The 15873-nt window shown below is 41.6% G+C and overlaps 1 protein-coding gene across 7 annotated transcripts in view; it reads left to right on the top strand.

The window, feature by feature from the left end:
- ubr5 (ubiquitin protein ligase E3 component n-recognin 5) overlaps positions 1–15873 on the top strand; it is a 51772-nt gene that overhangs the window by 30240 nt on the left and 5659 nt on the right. For 5 of the 7 annotated variants that reach the window (XM_015060106.1, XM_015060101.1, XM_015060107.1 and 2 more), the window contains 28 exons: positions 199–409; positions 595–721; positions 829–980; positions 1069–1164; positions 1646–1769; positions 1890–1987; positions 2263–2411; positions 2559–2650; positions 2755–2901; positions 3958–4076; positions 4172–4298; positions 5196–5325; positions 5458–5618; positions 5715–5954; positions 6104–6227; positions 7196–7307; positions 7448–7579; positions 9676–9933; positions 10013–10281; positions 10724–10935; positions 11025–11258; positions 11374–11447; positions 11842–12014; positions 12454–12567; positions 13709–13926; positions 14018–14138; positions 14737–15109; positions 15306–15393. In XM_015060106.1, the coding sequence (XP_014915592.1) occupies positions 199–409; positions 595–721; positions 829–980; positions 1069–1164; positions 1646–1769; positions 1890–1987; positions 2263–2411; positions 2559–2650; positions 2755–2901; positions 3958–4076; positions 4172–4298; positions 5196–5325; positions 5458–5618; positions 5715–5954; positions 6104–6227; positions 7196–7307; positions 7448–7579; positions 9676–9933; positions 10013–10281; positions 10724–10935; positions 11025–11258; positions 11374–11447; positions 11842–12014; positions 12454–12567; positions 13709–13926; positions 14018–14138; positions 14737–15109; positions 15306–15393 (4475 nt within the window). The remainder of the gene's footprint in view (positions 1–198; positions 410–594; positions 722–828; positions 981–1068; positions 1165–1645; positions 1770–1889; positions 1988–2262; positions 2412–2558; positions 2651–2754; positions 2902–3957; positions 4077–4171; positions 4299–5195; positions 5326–5457; positions 5619–5714; positions 5955–6103; positions 6228–7195; positions 7308–7447; positions 7580–9675; positions 9934–10012; positions 10282–10723; positions 10936–11024; positions 11259–11373; positions 11448–11841; positions 12015–12453; positions 12568–13708; positions 13927–14017; positions 14139–14736; positions 15110–15305; positions 15394–15873) is intronic. The other 2 variants (XM_015060105.1, XM_015060104.1) reach the window with 1 other exon arrangement.

Here is a 15873-nt window from a genome sequence, read left to right as displayed (position 1 = left end):
AGATTAATTGATAAGTAAAATAATTAGTTGCAGCACTAATATTTACAAAGGTGTTTTTTTTTTTATCTCAAATGTATATATATATCTTTATAGTTTCTGCTTAATTATGTCTCTGGGGTTTTGAGTCTCCAGTTAGCGATATTTTCAACAAATGAACAATCATGATTAATCAGATTCATTGTTTAATAATTCTCACAGAAACAGACGCTGATGCAGCACGTCCTGCGCTGCGACTACGAGGCGTGCCGGCAGTACCTGATGAACCTGGAGCAGGCCTTCCTCCTGGACGAGGGTGGCCAGGGTCTCGGGGCGCTGCTGGGCCATCGCTGCGACGGAAACCGCAACATTTTCCACGCCGCCGTCTCCGTCTGCTTCCCTGTTAGCAACAAAGAGACCAAAGAGGAAGAAGGTTGAGCTTTTTCACATTCTAGTCTCTGGTTTTCCATTTTAATGTGCAATATTTGTTTTGGTATATTGAAATGGCAATATTTCAACACTATTGAAGGTTAAAATCTGCTCCTGTCACTTTAAAACCCATTTCTTCCTGCAGACCTTTCCTGAAAATGTGACTGACGAAGCTGTTTTGTCTTTCAGAAGCTGAAAGGTCAGAGAGGAACACGTTTGCAGAGCGTCTGTCTGCTGTGGAAGCCATCGCCAACGCCATCTCTGTGGTGTCGAGCAACAGCTCTGGAAACAGGACCGGCTCCTCCAGTAGCAGAGGGTACGCTACGCTACCACAAAATCAGTATTAGTACAGAACAAACAAATCATGAGCAACTTCATGCAGTAAAAATGAATTTAACCCATCCTGCTGTGTGTTGCCAACAGGCTCCGTCTAAGGGAGATGATGCGGAGGTCTCTCAGAGCAGCAGGTCTCGGCCGCCACGAGTCCGGGCCATCCTCCGGTGACCACCAGGACCCCGTCTCCCCACCCATCGCCCCGTCAAGTTGGGTCCCAGACCCTCCGCCTATGGACCCTGGTGAGAGCATCTCGACAAAAGTTAATAATTGCTCTCTGAAAGATAAGCTTATCACAATCTTAAATGATTTTTTTCTTCTCATCCACAGATGGTGACATTGACTTCATTCTCGCACCAGCAGTTGGTTCACTCACCACAGCTTCCTCTGGTTCTAACCAGGGCCCCAGCACCTCCACCATACCAGGTTTGTTACTTCCTGTGGAACAAAAGAAAAACGTACAGGTAGTAGGGCTGGGCATTTATCACACTGTTTATCATTTATCGTGATAAGTTTCTTATCGTGATAAGAATTTAGATTTATTGTTGTCTCAGTAATTCCAATTAAAAAGCTCCCAAACTGTCTGTATTGTTGGATTGTTGCTGTTACTAATTTCTCCAGTGTTTGTTCAATCAATAAATATCAATACTTTTAAAAATGTGATTAAATGTAGAGACTGTGTACTGTCTGCTTTGTGTTCAACTCTCTACAAAGTTATTATAAACGCTGAAAAAGCTTAAGACATTTTAACCTGGTAAAATGTGTGTTGGAATCCCGGTTTGTGAGGATAAATAAAACGTTATGTCTTTTCAACATCTAAACTCTGTAGTGCGAGTTGGAGCCACATGAGCAACATGTTTAAATATTTTTAAGCTAAACTCCCGTTCTGCGTTCTGCCTTCCTACAGGACCGTCAACAGAGACATCAGTGGTGGAGTCTAAAGACAGGAAGGCCAACGCTCACCTCATCCTGAAGCTGATGTGTGACAGCGTCGTTCTGAGGCCACACCTATGGGAACTGCTCTCTGCAAAGTAGGAGTTTTCAACCGCATGTTCTCCAATAAGGAGATAAACGATCCGCTTCACAGCCAGTGTTGTTCCTGTGTTTGTCTTTCTGAACTTCTTGCCCATGTTGCTGTGCCTGTCTGACAGGGATGCCAGAGGAATGACCCCCTTCATGCTGGCTGTCAGCGGCAGAGCCTACCCAGCTGCTATCACTGTGCTTGAGGCCGCTCAAAAAATAGCCAAGAGTAAGTCAGCTGCTGTTTAAGAAGTGGAGATGGAAAAAGCGGATGGACACTTCCCTATTTTACACTATAAACTACCACAGAGATAAAAACTTATTTTGAGAAATGATAATCCCATTTTAAGGAGTTGGATAATATCTGGAGCATTTCAGGTTATGAGTAAAATAAAGTCTGAATAATGTTTTGTTGGGCTTTGTTGCAGTTACCTCATGTTGTGTGTTTCGACTCTTATTTCCTCATTTTCATTTTTTCCTTTTCTTCAAATGTCTTGAACGCAGTGGCCGACCCGGAAAAAGATGATGCAGATTCTATGTTCATGGAGATGATTTGCCCTGCGGGAACCAACCCAGATGATTCTCCGCTTTATGTCCTCTGCTGCAACGACACCTGCAGTTTCACTTGGACCGGAGCGGAGCACATTAACCAGGTCAGCCATGAAGGACAGAGGGAAAAGCATTACCAGAGGGACAGTTTGTCTTTTTTCTTTTTTTCCCTCTTTTTTTCTCTAAGCCTGGGTGTATCATGTTTATTTTTGAATAGAATCTTTTTCTAATTCAAAGTTTGTGATTTTTAGGACATATTCGAGTGTCGAACATGTGGCCTGCTTGAGTCGCTCTGCTGCTGCACGGAGTGTGCCAGAGTGTGTCACAAAGGACATGACTGCAAGTAAGTCATTGTTTTCACTTCAGCTCTGCAGGGACTTGAGAAACATTTTCCTCCTTGCTTATAATTAATTATTTTTATTGTGATTTTAATTTATTCTGCCTCAGGTTGAAAAGGACTTCCCCTACTGCTTACTGTGACTGTTGGGAGAAATGCAAGTGCAAAACACTGATAGCTGGCCAGAAGGCTGCCCGCCTGGATTTGCTCTACAGGCTGCTAACGACAACAAACCTGGTTACTACACCAAACAGCAGGTCAGCTCTTTTTAATTAATTAATTTTTTAAACACAGGATTCTTGCTCTAAGTGATCAAAAATAATTAAGCTGCTGATGGCCTTAATGCTGTCTGAACATGTGTAAAACAGGGTGTCAGTGCACATTAAGAAGTGTTAAATTCATGTCTACATTTTAAGGCCTAAAAATATCTTGCAATAATTTTAAAAAAGTGAGTTGGCCTTGAATACATTCATTGCAAATCTTTGAATTTTGCCATGTCGGGCTATTTTATCTCGTACACTGGTATGTCTTTTTTTTTTTTTTTCTCTTGTGGGAACGTTTTTGTCTGAACATTGAGTTCCACACAATTTTCATTGTGTTCTGTGACTCCAGGTAGTCGAGGCTATCGGTAACTACCTGCTAAAATACCCTTATTAGCATTAAGCTAACGAGGGTATATTAGCAAGTAGCTGTCTAGTTAGGTTTTTTGTGAGTTTTCACAACTGTCTCACTTCTTTTCCCAACTTACATGAGGCGAGATGCATTCCTTGTAATAAAAAGAACAAAAACTAACAAAAAAACTGTTAAATTTGGTAGTATGGGTGTTAAGGCTGTAGAGGGTCGTGCTAGAAGCAAAAAGCTGCTGCTGCCAACAATGCTTACTTATTATCCAATAGAATCCTCCAACTATCCCTGATATTTATAGTTTTTCGGTGTTAAGTTTCATTCACAATGGCTTTAAAAAGGTCTGTGTTAGATTTGACTTGTTAAAACCTGCTGATATCCTGTAGAATTCTCTTTGCTTCCTCTTTTTGTTATGCCAAAAATAGCAAAATTCGAGTCATCCTCACTCGGTAATAGCCTCCTCACTGAAGAGTACCGCCAGCCGGACATAATAGTTCATAGATGCGGTGCATTAATTGATCCAAAAAGGACCGGATTTTTCAGTTTTCGTCTCGCCGGTCACCAGTTAAGCTGAAAAATCATCCAGTCCACCTTAAGTGTCATTACCACAAGTTTTGTTTTTACATATTTCATTTGAAATAGTGGAAAGGAAAATGAATGCATAACTTTTGTTTTGGTTCTTCTTGCAGGGGAGAGCATATATTACTATTCCTGGTTCAGACTGTAGCCAGGCAAAGTGTTGAGCACTGTCAGTACCGACCGCCTCGCATCAGAGAAGACCGGAACCGTAAGGCTGCTAATGCGGAGGGTGGGTTTTTACCAACAGTTTAGTTCTTTTACTGCCATTTTGTGCATCCTGTGGGATAAACGGTCCCTAAAACAAGCTCTGTGTTCTTCTTTCAGACTCTGATATGCCAGACCACGATTTGGAACCTCCTCGCTTCGCTCAGCTGGCCCTGGAGAGAGTCCTACAGGACTGGAACGCCCTCAAATCTATGATCATGTTTGGTTCTCAGGAAAACAAAGATCCGTACGTATTAAAGCAGAATGTTAGATTTTTTTAGAGCGACTTGGCCTGGATGAGGCATAAAAATTATTCTGTATTAACAGCTGCAGTTTTTTGCTTCTTTTTCTTTACTTTAGGTATACACACTTCTTGAAATGGGTGAAGGCAAATCTGATTGCAAAATAAGTGCAGAGCTGTCTAGTGAATAATGGAAAAATAAAGCAATAGCTTCCAAATTAGCCAGATAGGTTAACCTCTTGTTAATTATTTATTTTTGTGTAATTTTCATTGTATTTTTACCTTTTTTTTAAATTGAGTAATTTTCAGAATATTTCAGTAATTTTCTTTTTTTCATTTGAATTTATCAGTAGATTGTCATAATAATCTTTACAAAGACCATTTTAGTTTTAATCATGCAGTCAATCAAGTTTATTTGTATAACACATTTCAGCAACAAGGCAGTGCTTTACATCATAGAAACAAAAATAAATCTGCAAAAAAAAAGTTCTTTGGGGTCAGTTTTGGTGTAAGGAAGTAGTGTCCAAACTTTTTGCCCCAGGGCCAAAATGGGCAAGTGGTTACTTACAGGGGGCTAGAAAAAATGCAAAAATTAGATTGGGATTTTTTTTTCTTCTCCTTTTTATTTATTTGTTGTTGTTTTTTTGTTTTTTCTTTTTTGTTTTAGCAGCTCAGCAATAAGACTTTCATAAAATCTGTATATCAGTACAAATTCTTACTTAAAGAAAAACAGACTTTTTGGGGCAGTCATCAATTGTTTTCTATTTTGTTGGCCTGTCTTTCATCATTCTTGACTGTTTTCCAGGGTCTGAACAAACTCTTTTCAAGGGCCACACAGTGGGCCCCCCTGGTGTAAGCTCAACATGTTGATTCATTTTTTTTTTCTCTCTCTCTGTGTGTCAGACTTAGTGCCAGCAGCAGAATTGCCCACCTCCTGCCTGAAGAACAGGTGTACTTGAACCAGCAGAGCGGCACCATTCGCCTCGACTGTTTCACACACTGCCTCATTGTCAAGTGTGCTCCTGACATCACCGTGAGTCTATATGCACTTCATACATACATGTATTGTGTTCAGCTTACTTTGTTTTCTTTAATGCGAAGATATTGACATTTTTTTTCAAACGATGATCATCTGTGAAACTGTCCCCCCTCCCTCCCCCTTCAGTTCATTGACACACTACTGGGGACTCTGATAAAGGAGCTGCAGAACAAATACACGCCGGGCAGGAGAGAAGAGGCGGTGGCCGTCACTAGAAGGTTCCTGCGCTCCGTCGCACGCGTGTTTGTCATCCTCAGTGTAGAGATGGCTTCCTCCAAAAAGAAAAAGTAAGACCAAAGCTTACGGTTTCGGGTGCAACCCTTTGAAAATTCACTTTGTAGGTTTTTGCTCTAAAAACGGGTTTCCACGTCTTTCCCCCACAGCAACTTCATCCCACAGCCCATCGGGAAGTGTCGGCGTGTTTTCCAGGCTCTGCTGCCGTACGCGGTGGAGGAGCTGTGCAACGTCGCGGAGTCCCTCATCGTCCCGGTCAGGATGGGGATAGCAAGGCCCACGGCTCCGTTCACGCTGGCCAGCACCAGCATAGACGCAGTTCAGGGCAGCGAGGAGCTGTTCTCCGTGGAGCCGCTTCCTCCCAGGCCGTCGCCGGACCAGTCCAGCAGGTGGGCTGAAAACTCATTACTGTTGCAGCTTCTGTTCTCCACAAACCATGAAGACTCGCTTCAGTTTGAAGAACCTTTGGAGAAGATGAGGCTGGATTTTACTTGTTGATAAATCTTGAGGATTTTTGTTGTTTTTGTTTTTTTTCCAGCTCCATCCAAACAGTTGCTTCGTACATCATAAGGAACCCTCAGCCCAGACGGAGCAGCCAGTCTCAGCCCGTCAGGGGACGGGACGAGGAGCAGGACGACATCGTGTCAGCCGATGTGGAAGAGGTGGGTGGCCATGTTTGATCAGTTATAGATATAATCAATCCAGAACCTCCAGACTTACTAAGAACTTTTCCCTCATCTGCCATAACTGTATTAAACAGCCATGCTATTCTATTTTATCCTGACTTGTATTTTCTTTTAAAGTTTATTTTATCTTATTGTCTTTTTATGCTGATTGTAACATGAATACTACATCAAGCTGCAGTTTTGAATTTTGTTGTTCTGCTTCAGTACAATGACAATAATCCATCTTTCTTTCTTCATTTTTTTACACCAACATTCAGCAACAATTGGAACAATTTGTGCTTTTGGGTTTTGGTAACTAAAAAAGGAGAATTCCTGCATTTCCTTGCAGTGCAAGCATACTCTTTATGTGTGCCAAAGTCAGCAGCTCAAAAGTAACTACAGATCAAGAAATATTAATTTTAAATCATAATTAGTAGAATATTATGGCAGTGTACTAGTTCTGAACGCTTTAAATTAATCTCTTTTTTTCTGCAGGTCCAAAACTTTCTCCCTCCAGTTTTCTTATTATTTTGGGCTTGATTGAAGAAAAGTGAAGAAATATTTAGTCTATTCTCAGCTATAAAAACAGAATCTTGTTCAGTGTTCATTTAGAAAACACTTGCTCCTTTTTAGCCAAGTTTTAATACAGCAATTAAAAGCAGATGGACTTTAGAGTACAGATTAATGAGTAATGTTATTTGTGCTGCTTCTTGTGGAAATAGAAAGAAATCTGAAAGTTTTTGGAAAGATGATCACTTTGTGTTGCATCTAAAGTAGATTTTAATTTGAAATCTATCATTTTGTCCTAATTTATGTAATTTATTCTTGGATTGTAGTCAGGGAGCTGCAAAAACATAATGTATGTTTTTACATGTTACTTTGTACAGTTAGATTGCTTGCACCACAATCAATTTTTTTTTTGTTTTGTTTTTTTGGGGGGGATCTGACTGGTTTTTGTTTCTCAGGTTGAAGTTGTAGAAGGAGTAGCTGGTGAGGAAGACCATCATGATGACCAGGAGGAGCAGGGGGAGGAAAATGCTGAAGCTGAAGGTCAACATGACGAGCACGACGAAGACGGTGAGACAGTTTTAGTTCTTTTTTTTTGTTTGTTTGTTTTTGTAGAGCTTTAATATTGTAATTGACTTTATCACTGAAAAAAAAAAAAAAAAAAAAAAACACCCGTCAGCATTATCATGTTGATTTGTCTGTGCGTTCAGGAAGTGACATGGAGTTGGACTTGCTGGCAGCCGCCGAAACGGAGAGCGACAGTGAAAGCAACCACAGCAATCAGGACAACGCCAGTGGTCGCAGAAGCGTCGTTACGGCAGCGACTGCCGGCTCTGAAGCAGGTTGATCAGCAGCTTTATTTGGGCATCTAATCAACTAATACTAGATTTACTTCTAGAGTGAAAGCTTAGACTCTTTGAGACTGTGTTAAACTATTCTAAGCAGATAATTTCCTTCCTGCAGTAGATGACTCTCTTGACATCCATTTTTGTAAGAATTGTAACCTTTTTAAAAGAAATGCAATCTCAAGAAGTTTAAAATATGCTTATGCGAAAGCTGTTTCACCTTTGAGCTGTTTTCAGAGGAGACAGAGGAGCTGATGATTTCTGTATTCTCTGGACTACATCCTACTTTTTTTCCCATAGTTTGGCTGGTTCTGCAACTTACAGTCAAGTGTGACTTGTACATGTTTTTTTTTCCCCCTCTTCATGGCACTTTTTCTTTTGATTGATGCAGTGTATAGTCTGGAAAATACGCAATTTACAATTACATGGAGGTCCACCAGTGATATTCCTCTGTAAAAGAATGAGAATGTAATTTACTTTAAGTCAGATTAACTGATATCAAAGTAAAACTGCGTAAATAGCAAAAACTTTCTATTAGTTTGAATGAACAATTTTTAATCCTTTTTATCGTAAGGAGGGACTGTTGGTCATACATACAAAACTCTTCATTCTGAACATGCGTTTCACTCAGGAAGATCACCGATGACGCACCGCCTTCTACTTGCTTTACCCATGAAAATGAGAACTGCGTGTAACATTTTAGAAATCTCATCTGGTCACCTCTCTAACTAGCTGCTAGCTTTAGCTTCTGGGACCAACTAGTTTGGATTTATGGTAAATCAAGATGCTAAGAGAGTCATCTACTGACGGTAAGACGATAATTACCCAGAACTGTTTACCAGAACCTTTTATAAAGAATTCTCGACTATCACGTTAAATCTTTCTTTTATAGGAAACGTCTTATGGGAGAAGTAAAAAAACGATTGCATTTAAACAATTTCTATATTGTATTCCTGATTTAAAGAAGAGGTCATTCCTCTGGGAAGTGGTTTGGTTTGTGGGGGATTTCTGTTTAGGGGAGCTAATGATACACCAGACCAAACTACCTCTGGCTGAATACCCCGTGTATTTCATTTGCAGGCAGTAGGGTGTCCTTGGCATTTCCTATTTTTGGTATGAGCTCCTCTTCATTTCAATGTACACACAGATTTCAGGGCGAGAGTGACTTTGCAAACTGCACACACAGTTTCCTTCTGAGAGTTCGTTCGGTTTGACCCCTTTTTGATTCGTCCCGACTATTGCCTCATGTTTGCTAAAGACCGTCTCTCATCACAAGTGTTGTCTTGTCGATCTTTCACCTAAATAACAGAAGAATTAACTCAGTTTTTGCCAGTGTTTTGTGGTGATGTTTTTTTCCCTCCCTGTCTAAATTTTGTACAGTATCCTCTGACGTATCAAGGCCATTGTAGATGAGGAAAAAAGTAAATCTCTGACAAAAAAAAATCTTTATCTAGAAAAAACTTGGAAATTTCCAAGTCTCAAATTTCAAGCAAAAAGTCTCAATTTTTCTTGAAAATATTTTGAGATTAATCTCAGAAAATTTCTTTAGAAAACACAGACATTTCTGAGTTTCAGGAGTAAAAAAATCCTACAAAAAAAAAACCTAACATTTTGAGATTAATTTCAAGTATTTTCTAGAAAAAGTTGGAACTTTTAAACTCAGAAATGTCATTTTCTGGAATATTTCTGAGATTAATCTCAAAATTGTAATTTTTAGATAGAAATTTATATATATTTAAAAAAATTTTCTTCTATCTACAATGGAACTAATACATTGCCATAATAATCTACTAATATTGCTGAGGCTTTTTCTTTTCAGATTCTTATCAGATTAGCCCTAATATTTCTGTCTAGGTACAGTTTTAATATGGGAAGAAAAAAAAAATCTAAAACCACAGTTTGTTTAACCCAAGGTTTCATTAGACATTCTGCTTTTATTCCTGTCATATTTGCAGTGTTCTGCCTTGTAGTGGTGTGATTTTACTCATGTGCATTTCTGTCTGTGTAAATGTGAGTGAATGAAAAGTTAGACATTTAAATCTAATAACTGAACTTGTTTTCTTTCTCTCTCCCTTTCTTTCTTTCTGCTGAAGGTGCTAGCAGTGTCCCTGCCTTCTTTTCAGAGGACGACTCTCAGTCGAACGACTCGAGCGACTCGGACAGCAGCAGCAGCCAGAGCGACGATGTCGACCAGGAGACGTTCCTGCTGGACGAGCCGCTGGAGAGGACGACGAGCGCCTCACACGCCAACACTGCAGCCCAGGCGCCTCGCTCCATGCAGTGGGCTGTTAGGAACACCCCGAGCCAGAGAGCGAGCGGCAGCGGCCCCTCCGCCTCCTCAACACCTGCCGGTCTGTAGCTCGCCAATAGTGAAACGAGTATACTCTTGCTTTTAAAGAATTGATCAATTTCAACCGTGTTTTCACACAGCAAGCTCTACCGGCTTGATATACATCGACCCAACAAACCTGCGGCGCTCCAGCGCAATCAGCTCCAGTGCAGCAGCGGCGGCGGCAGCGCTGGAAGCCAGCAACACCAGCAGCTACCTGACTTCGGCCAGCAGCCTGGCCCGCGCCTACAGCATCGTCATCAGGCAGATTTCTGACCTCATGAGTCTGATTCCCAAGTACAATCATCTCGTCTACTCACAGTATCCCGCAGCCGTCAAGCTGTCCTACCAGGACGCAGTCAACCTGCAGGTAATGGGAATAAAAGCATTGCATCTCTGGTTTTTACCCACAAGTTCTGAGTGAGGTCGGAATCCATGGAGACTAAAAAAAACAGCCGATACTGTAGCTGATGCATTCGTTGGGCTGCAGTTATCGTTTGTGTTTTACTGACTGCATGGCCAACCCAACCAGGCAGTGTTGTTTTTTTTTTTTTACATGGGTTTATAAGGTATATATTTCTGATTTACCTCATAAATTGTAAAATATTTAATTAGATGATGAAATAATACATTCTTGAAGTATTTAAAATGAAAGCAACTATAGGCCGAGTATGGAGCCTTGGGGAACCCCACAGGTTAAATAAACTTTGACAGAGTAGATCAAACGTAACCCATCAGTTTGTTGAACACACTGATCTCCATCATAACAATTTGGGTTGGGTTCTGACTAAAGAGTTGTTGTTTGTCTCCAGAATTATGTGGAGGAAAAGCTGATTCCCACCTGGAACTGGATGGTGTCCATCATGGACTCCACCGAGGCCCAGCTGCGGTACGGCTCAGCTCTGTCGTCTGCCGGAGACCCCGGCCACCCCAGCCACCCGCTTCATGCCTCGCAGCACTCGGCTCGCCGTGAGCGCATGACGGCCCGGGAGGAGGCCAGCCTCCGCACTCTGGAAGGGCGGAGGTATCAGAGTCTCCCAGCAGATTTATCCGTTTTTTAAAAAAAACCTAAAACGTACAATTGAAATAAAACAATTTCTTTTTGAATTTCAGGAGAGCAGCCACACTGTTGACGGCTCGCCAGGGCATGATGTCGGCACGGGGAGACTTCTTGAACTACGCCCTGTCTCTGATGCGCTCCCACAATGACGAGCATTCAGATGTGCTTCCTGTTCTGGACGTGTGCTCACTGAAACACGTGGCCTACGTCTTCCAGGCCCTCATTTACTGGATAAAGGCCATGAATCAGCAGACCACCCTGGACACGCCACAGATGGAAAGAAAAAGGTGAATTTAGACGAAAAGGGTTACCCACTTTGGGCTCTGTGTATTGCTTTGACAAAAAGTTTTTTTTAATTTAAAATCTTCACATTTGTAACCCTTTTTTTTTTCTTTCTTTTAGGAATCGAGAGATTCTGGAGCTCGGTTTAGACAATGAGGATTCTGAGCACGAGAACGATGAAGACACCAATCAAAGTAAGGGAAAAAAACTCACTGAATTTTAAATACTGCAAAAATGCAACTTCTTACAAAGTATTTTGATCTAGCTTCTTACCTGTTTTAAGTCAATAATTCCTTAGTATTACTGAAAATTGGCAGATTTTTTCACTTTTTCCCATAAGTGAAATAATCTGTCAGTGGAACTAGTACTTTTTGTCAATATTAAGGAATTATTTATTTAAAACGAGCTTCTGTACTGCTGAAAAATTACTTGTAAGTTAGTTTTGTCTTTTTTTAAGTGAAGTAATATATTTACACTAAAGCCAAGACCAAAAGTAATTGGTGAGATTTAGTGTTTTTTGCTGTGAAATCATTTAATCTATCACACACGTTATATTCTCAGCTGATCTCCGTTTCTCTCTTACCACAGGTTCGACCCTGCAGGACAAGGACGAGGACTCGGTCCCTGCAGAAACGGGTCAGAACCACCCGTTCTTCCGGCGCTCGGACTCTATGACCTTCCTGGGCTGCATCCCGCCCAACCCCTTCGACGTTCCCCTGGCTGAGGCCATCCCACTGGCAGACCAGCCCCACCTACTGCAGGTCAGACTTCCAGACGTGAAACGTGACCAGGCTCCTCTCCTGTATGGCTGATCTGGGATCTGTTCACAGCCAGTATACAGCTGATTTGGAGGCTTCTTGGAACAGCAGCCGATTATAGGCCTGATTAAAGTGTGTAGCTAGAGTCATTCAGAGTCTTGGTTAAACTCTTGATGGTTAAAACTGGCTGCAAGCGATATAGCTTTAGATGTTTGTTTTTTTTGTTTGTTTTTTTTTTTCATGAATCGAAGAGTGCCAAGTAATGTTGTGTTTGCGACAGTATGACTTTGATTACTCAAATCTCGCCAGAGGACAGTTCAAAGCGATGACCAAGACACTACAGACGTTAACTGCACTCAGAAGTTTATGTCTGCCATTGTGCCGAATGTCTGGGGAATTGTTCTCCGTGGCTTTAACTCCGTTTTGGTTCTTCACCAAACAGCCAAACGCCAGAAAGGAGGATCTGTTTGGCCGTCCCTCTCAGGGCTTGTACTCTTCATCTTACATGACAACCAAAGGCCTGGCTGAGACGAGCATGGACAGGAACTGCTTGGAGGTAAACCACCAGCCCCTCTCTACCCCGCCCCCTCACCCCCCCCAGCTTCACCAGACAAATACTTGCAGTTGTTTTTTTTTAAATGTATGACTGGGACTGCATGAGTCAAAATTTTCATTGCATAACCAACATCACAATCACAAAGGACTGCATTATGTGGTAGACCATTACTACAAGGACAATGCATTTCTGGTTTCCATGATGACATATCTGGGCGGCTGGATGGACTTTCTTTGCCCCGATGCTAACAACTAATGTAGATTTTAATTACTGCAATGCTGCTGGAGCGTTGTTGACTAGATATGGATTAGTTCCTGGATCAAGATACTAAGACAGTAAAAGTTATAACCTGTTAATGCATTGAGATTTTTATGCCGATTTTTGTCCTGATTTCAATCTTAGAGGCTCTGATTATTGGGATGACTGAAAATAATCATAACTCAGATTCCTGCTGTGTGTTAAGAGTGATCTGGTTTGATTGGAAGAATTTCAACAGTCAAAATCTTGGTTTGTTTTGGCCTGATGTCACAACATATGTGGTGAATGAGAACGCAGCCTGTTGAATGCGACGTGTAGCCAATCAGAAAGCGAGGTGATGGAAACACAGAGGGGAGTTTTAGACAAAGAAGGCAAAACAATTGTTATGGCGCACCTGAAAGTCCAGTAGACTTTGGAGACGTCGTTGTCTGTTGTGTTTTATTGTTTTTTCTCTCTCCATTAAATAATCCACAAACTATCGTCATTGCTTCTTCGCAGTCGGCCATGTTTGTTTACTCTGAATTCATGTTTGGTCTAATAAGGTTTTGCGAGATTTCCTGTCTGAAACCTGACCATTAGCACATTGAGCAGCGTATTGGAGGCTGATTGACAGCGCTACGACTCTCTTCTTGGCTCTGATTGGCTGTTTTTTGACTGAGTTTCTACAGACCAGAAAAGTAACACTGGGAGGAAGAAGAGATCGTTTCCCCCGCCCCTTTTTTTTAACAAGTTGTCTGTTTAATACCATACATTTACGTCATGGCAAAAGTTTTAATAAATATGAAAAAAAAAAACATATTTTTGTAAAAAGTTGCATACTGCAACCATATCTCCTAAATTGTCTGACGTTACTGAAGAGCCTCCCATTTCCTCACTAAAACAGATCCTGCCTACAAAGATGTCGTACACCGCCAACCTAAAAAACGTCATGAGTATGGAAAGCGGCCAGCGGAGCACGGAGAACCAGGCGCTGGGCGAGCAGGAGATGGACACTTCGAAAGCGGGTCCGTCTCCCCGCGACCTCGCTGCCCAGCTGAAGAGCAGCCTCCTGGCTGAGATCGGCCTCACAGAGAGCGACGGGCCTCCTCTTCCGTCGTTTAGGCGAGCTGCTACAATTCCCTTTCAATGCATCATGAATGTGAAGGTCTAAATGAAAATGCGTCTAATTTTTTTTCTGCCTCTTGCTGTCCAGACCGCAGTGCAGTTTCATGGGGATGATGATTTCACACGACATGCTGCTCGGCCGCTGGCGCCTGTCACTGGAGCTCTTCGGTCGCGTCTTCATGGAGGATGTAGGAGCTGAGCCTGGATCTGTAAGCCTGATTTGTTTTTATAGAAGCTAGCCAAAACGAGGAAAATCTTGAAAATTCTTCAATTTTAATTAGGTATTTTCAAGGTAAAGTGCTTGATTTCTCCATGAAGTGCTTGACATTCAAACTCCAAAGTTTGGCAATAAAGTGCAATGTAATGTTTGATTAAAAGCCTATATTTACATTTGAAACCACATGTTTTTCATACACCTAATAAAAAGGCAGATAATTTTTTTTTTGTCACCATCTTGAGATTTCTCTTGTTTCAGGTCGGTTAGAATGAGCAAAAATATTTGTTTGCTAAATTCTAGAAAACTTGGCCAACATTTTTAGAGATTTATTTATTTATTTGCATATTGTGTTTGAGCATTTAACTTGAGCAGGAAAGTCATTTACCTCAACACGCTGTGCTTGGATTGTTTCAGCGTAATTAATATTTATTTAATTCCTAGAAGCTCAGAGACTTATTGATCATCTTCTACTTTATATGTTAAAGTTGTTTGTGCCGTCCAGCATCTTCTCGGCTGCATCTATTCCATTCATTAAAGCATTTTTTTGCTGTTGGAGCTCGAGATAACCATCCTGTTGTCTCGTTTCCCAGATCCTGACAGAGCTGGGCGGCTTTGAGGTGAAGGAGTCCAAGTTCCGGCGGGAGATGGAGAAGCTGAGGAACCTCCAGTCTCGAGACCTGGCGCTGGAGGTGGACCGCGACCGGGACCAGCTGATACAGCAGACCATGCGGCAGCTCAACGGCCACTTCGGCAGGCGGTGCACCACCACGCCCATGGCCGTGCACCGGGTCAAGGTCACGTTCAAGGACGAGCCCGGGGAGGGCAGCGGCGTGGCTCGCAGCTTCTACACGGCCATCGCGCTGGCGCTGCTCTCCAACGACAAGCTGCCCAACCTGGACTGCGTTCAGAGTGTCAGCAAGGGCATGCAGGCCAGCAGTACGTGTCATCACGATTACAATTCAAGTATGCCAAACATAGAAACTATTGCATATTACGACATTTTATCCTGCCATAAATGATGCTTCAGTCATGCTGAAAATATTTCATTTTGCTGTTGTAAATGTATTTTTGAACAAAACTCCCCCCCCACTGAAAATTTATTTTATTTTTCTTTTCTGTCTTTTTTTTTTTTTTGTTTTGTTGTTTTTTAACCTTCCAGATCTGATGCAAAGGTTGAGAAACAGAGATCGGGAGAGAGAGCGGAGAAGTGGGGGGCTTCGAGCGGGATCTCGGAGAGACCGAGACAGGTCAGCGCTGAGCAGCCGGGTGGGGGTGGGGGGGAAGATATGGCACCGTACCAGAACAAATTTTTTCTCGTTTCTAGTCTCTAGTTTTAGTGACCTTCTGATTCAGATTTCTGTTTAAAGCTGCAGTATCTAACTTTTATAAAAATCAGTATTTTTACATGTGACTGAGTGGCACATTTCGGTAGTTGGGTCTGGGAGAAGGGAGTGATGGTTTTAACAAATATGTAAAAACCATTTTTTTTAATGAAATTCTATACTCCTGCTTTAAGAGCAAACGATAAAGAACATTTTGGAATACAGTTTTTCTGGTTTAAACCCCCCCTAGAAAAACACAAATCTTGTATTGATATTAACTGCTCTAAAACAATTTTTACTATTTTAAAACAAAGGCAGAATGATTAATTTCTCATTAAGCCGCCAAGCTTCAAATACAGCTGATGGATATATTAGGTTGACTATCTTTAGTCAAAGATGTAAAAA

The sequence above is a fragment of the Poecilia latipinna genome, unplaced genomic scaffold (assembly GCF_001443285.1).
Source record: "Poecilia latipinna isolate Pla-1442-1.1 unplaced genomic scaffold, P_latipinna-1.0 Scaffold1687, whole genome shotgun sequence".
Taxonomy (NCBI): Eukaryota; Metazoa; Chordata; class Actinopteri; order Cyprinodontiformes; family Poeciliidae; genus Poecilia; species Poecilia latipinna.
This window is presented reverse-complemented; position numbering and strand designations above follow the sequence as displayed.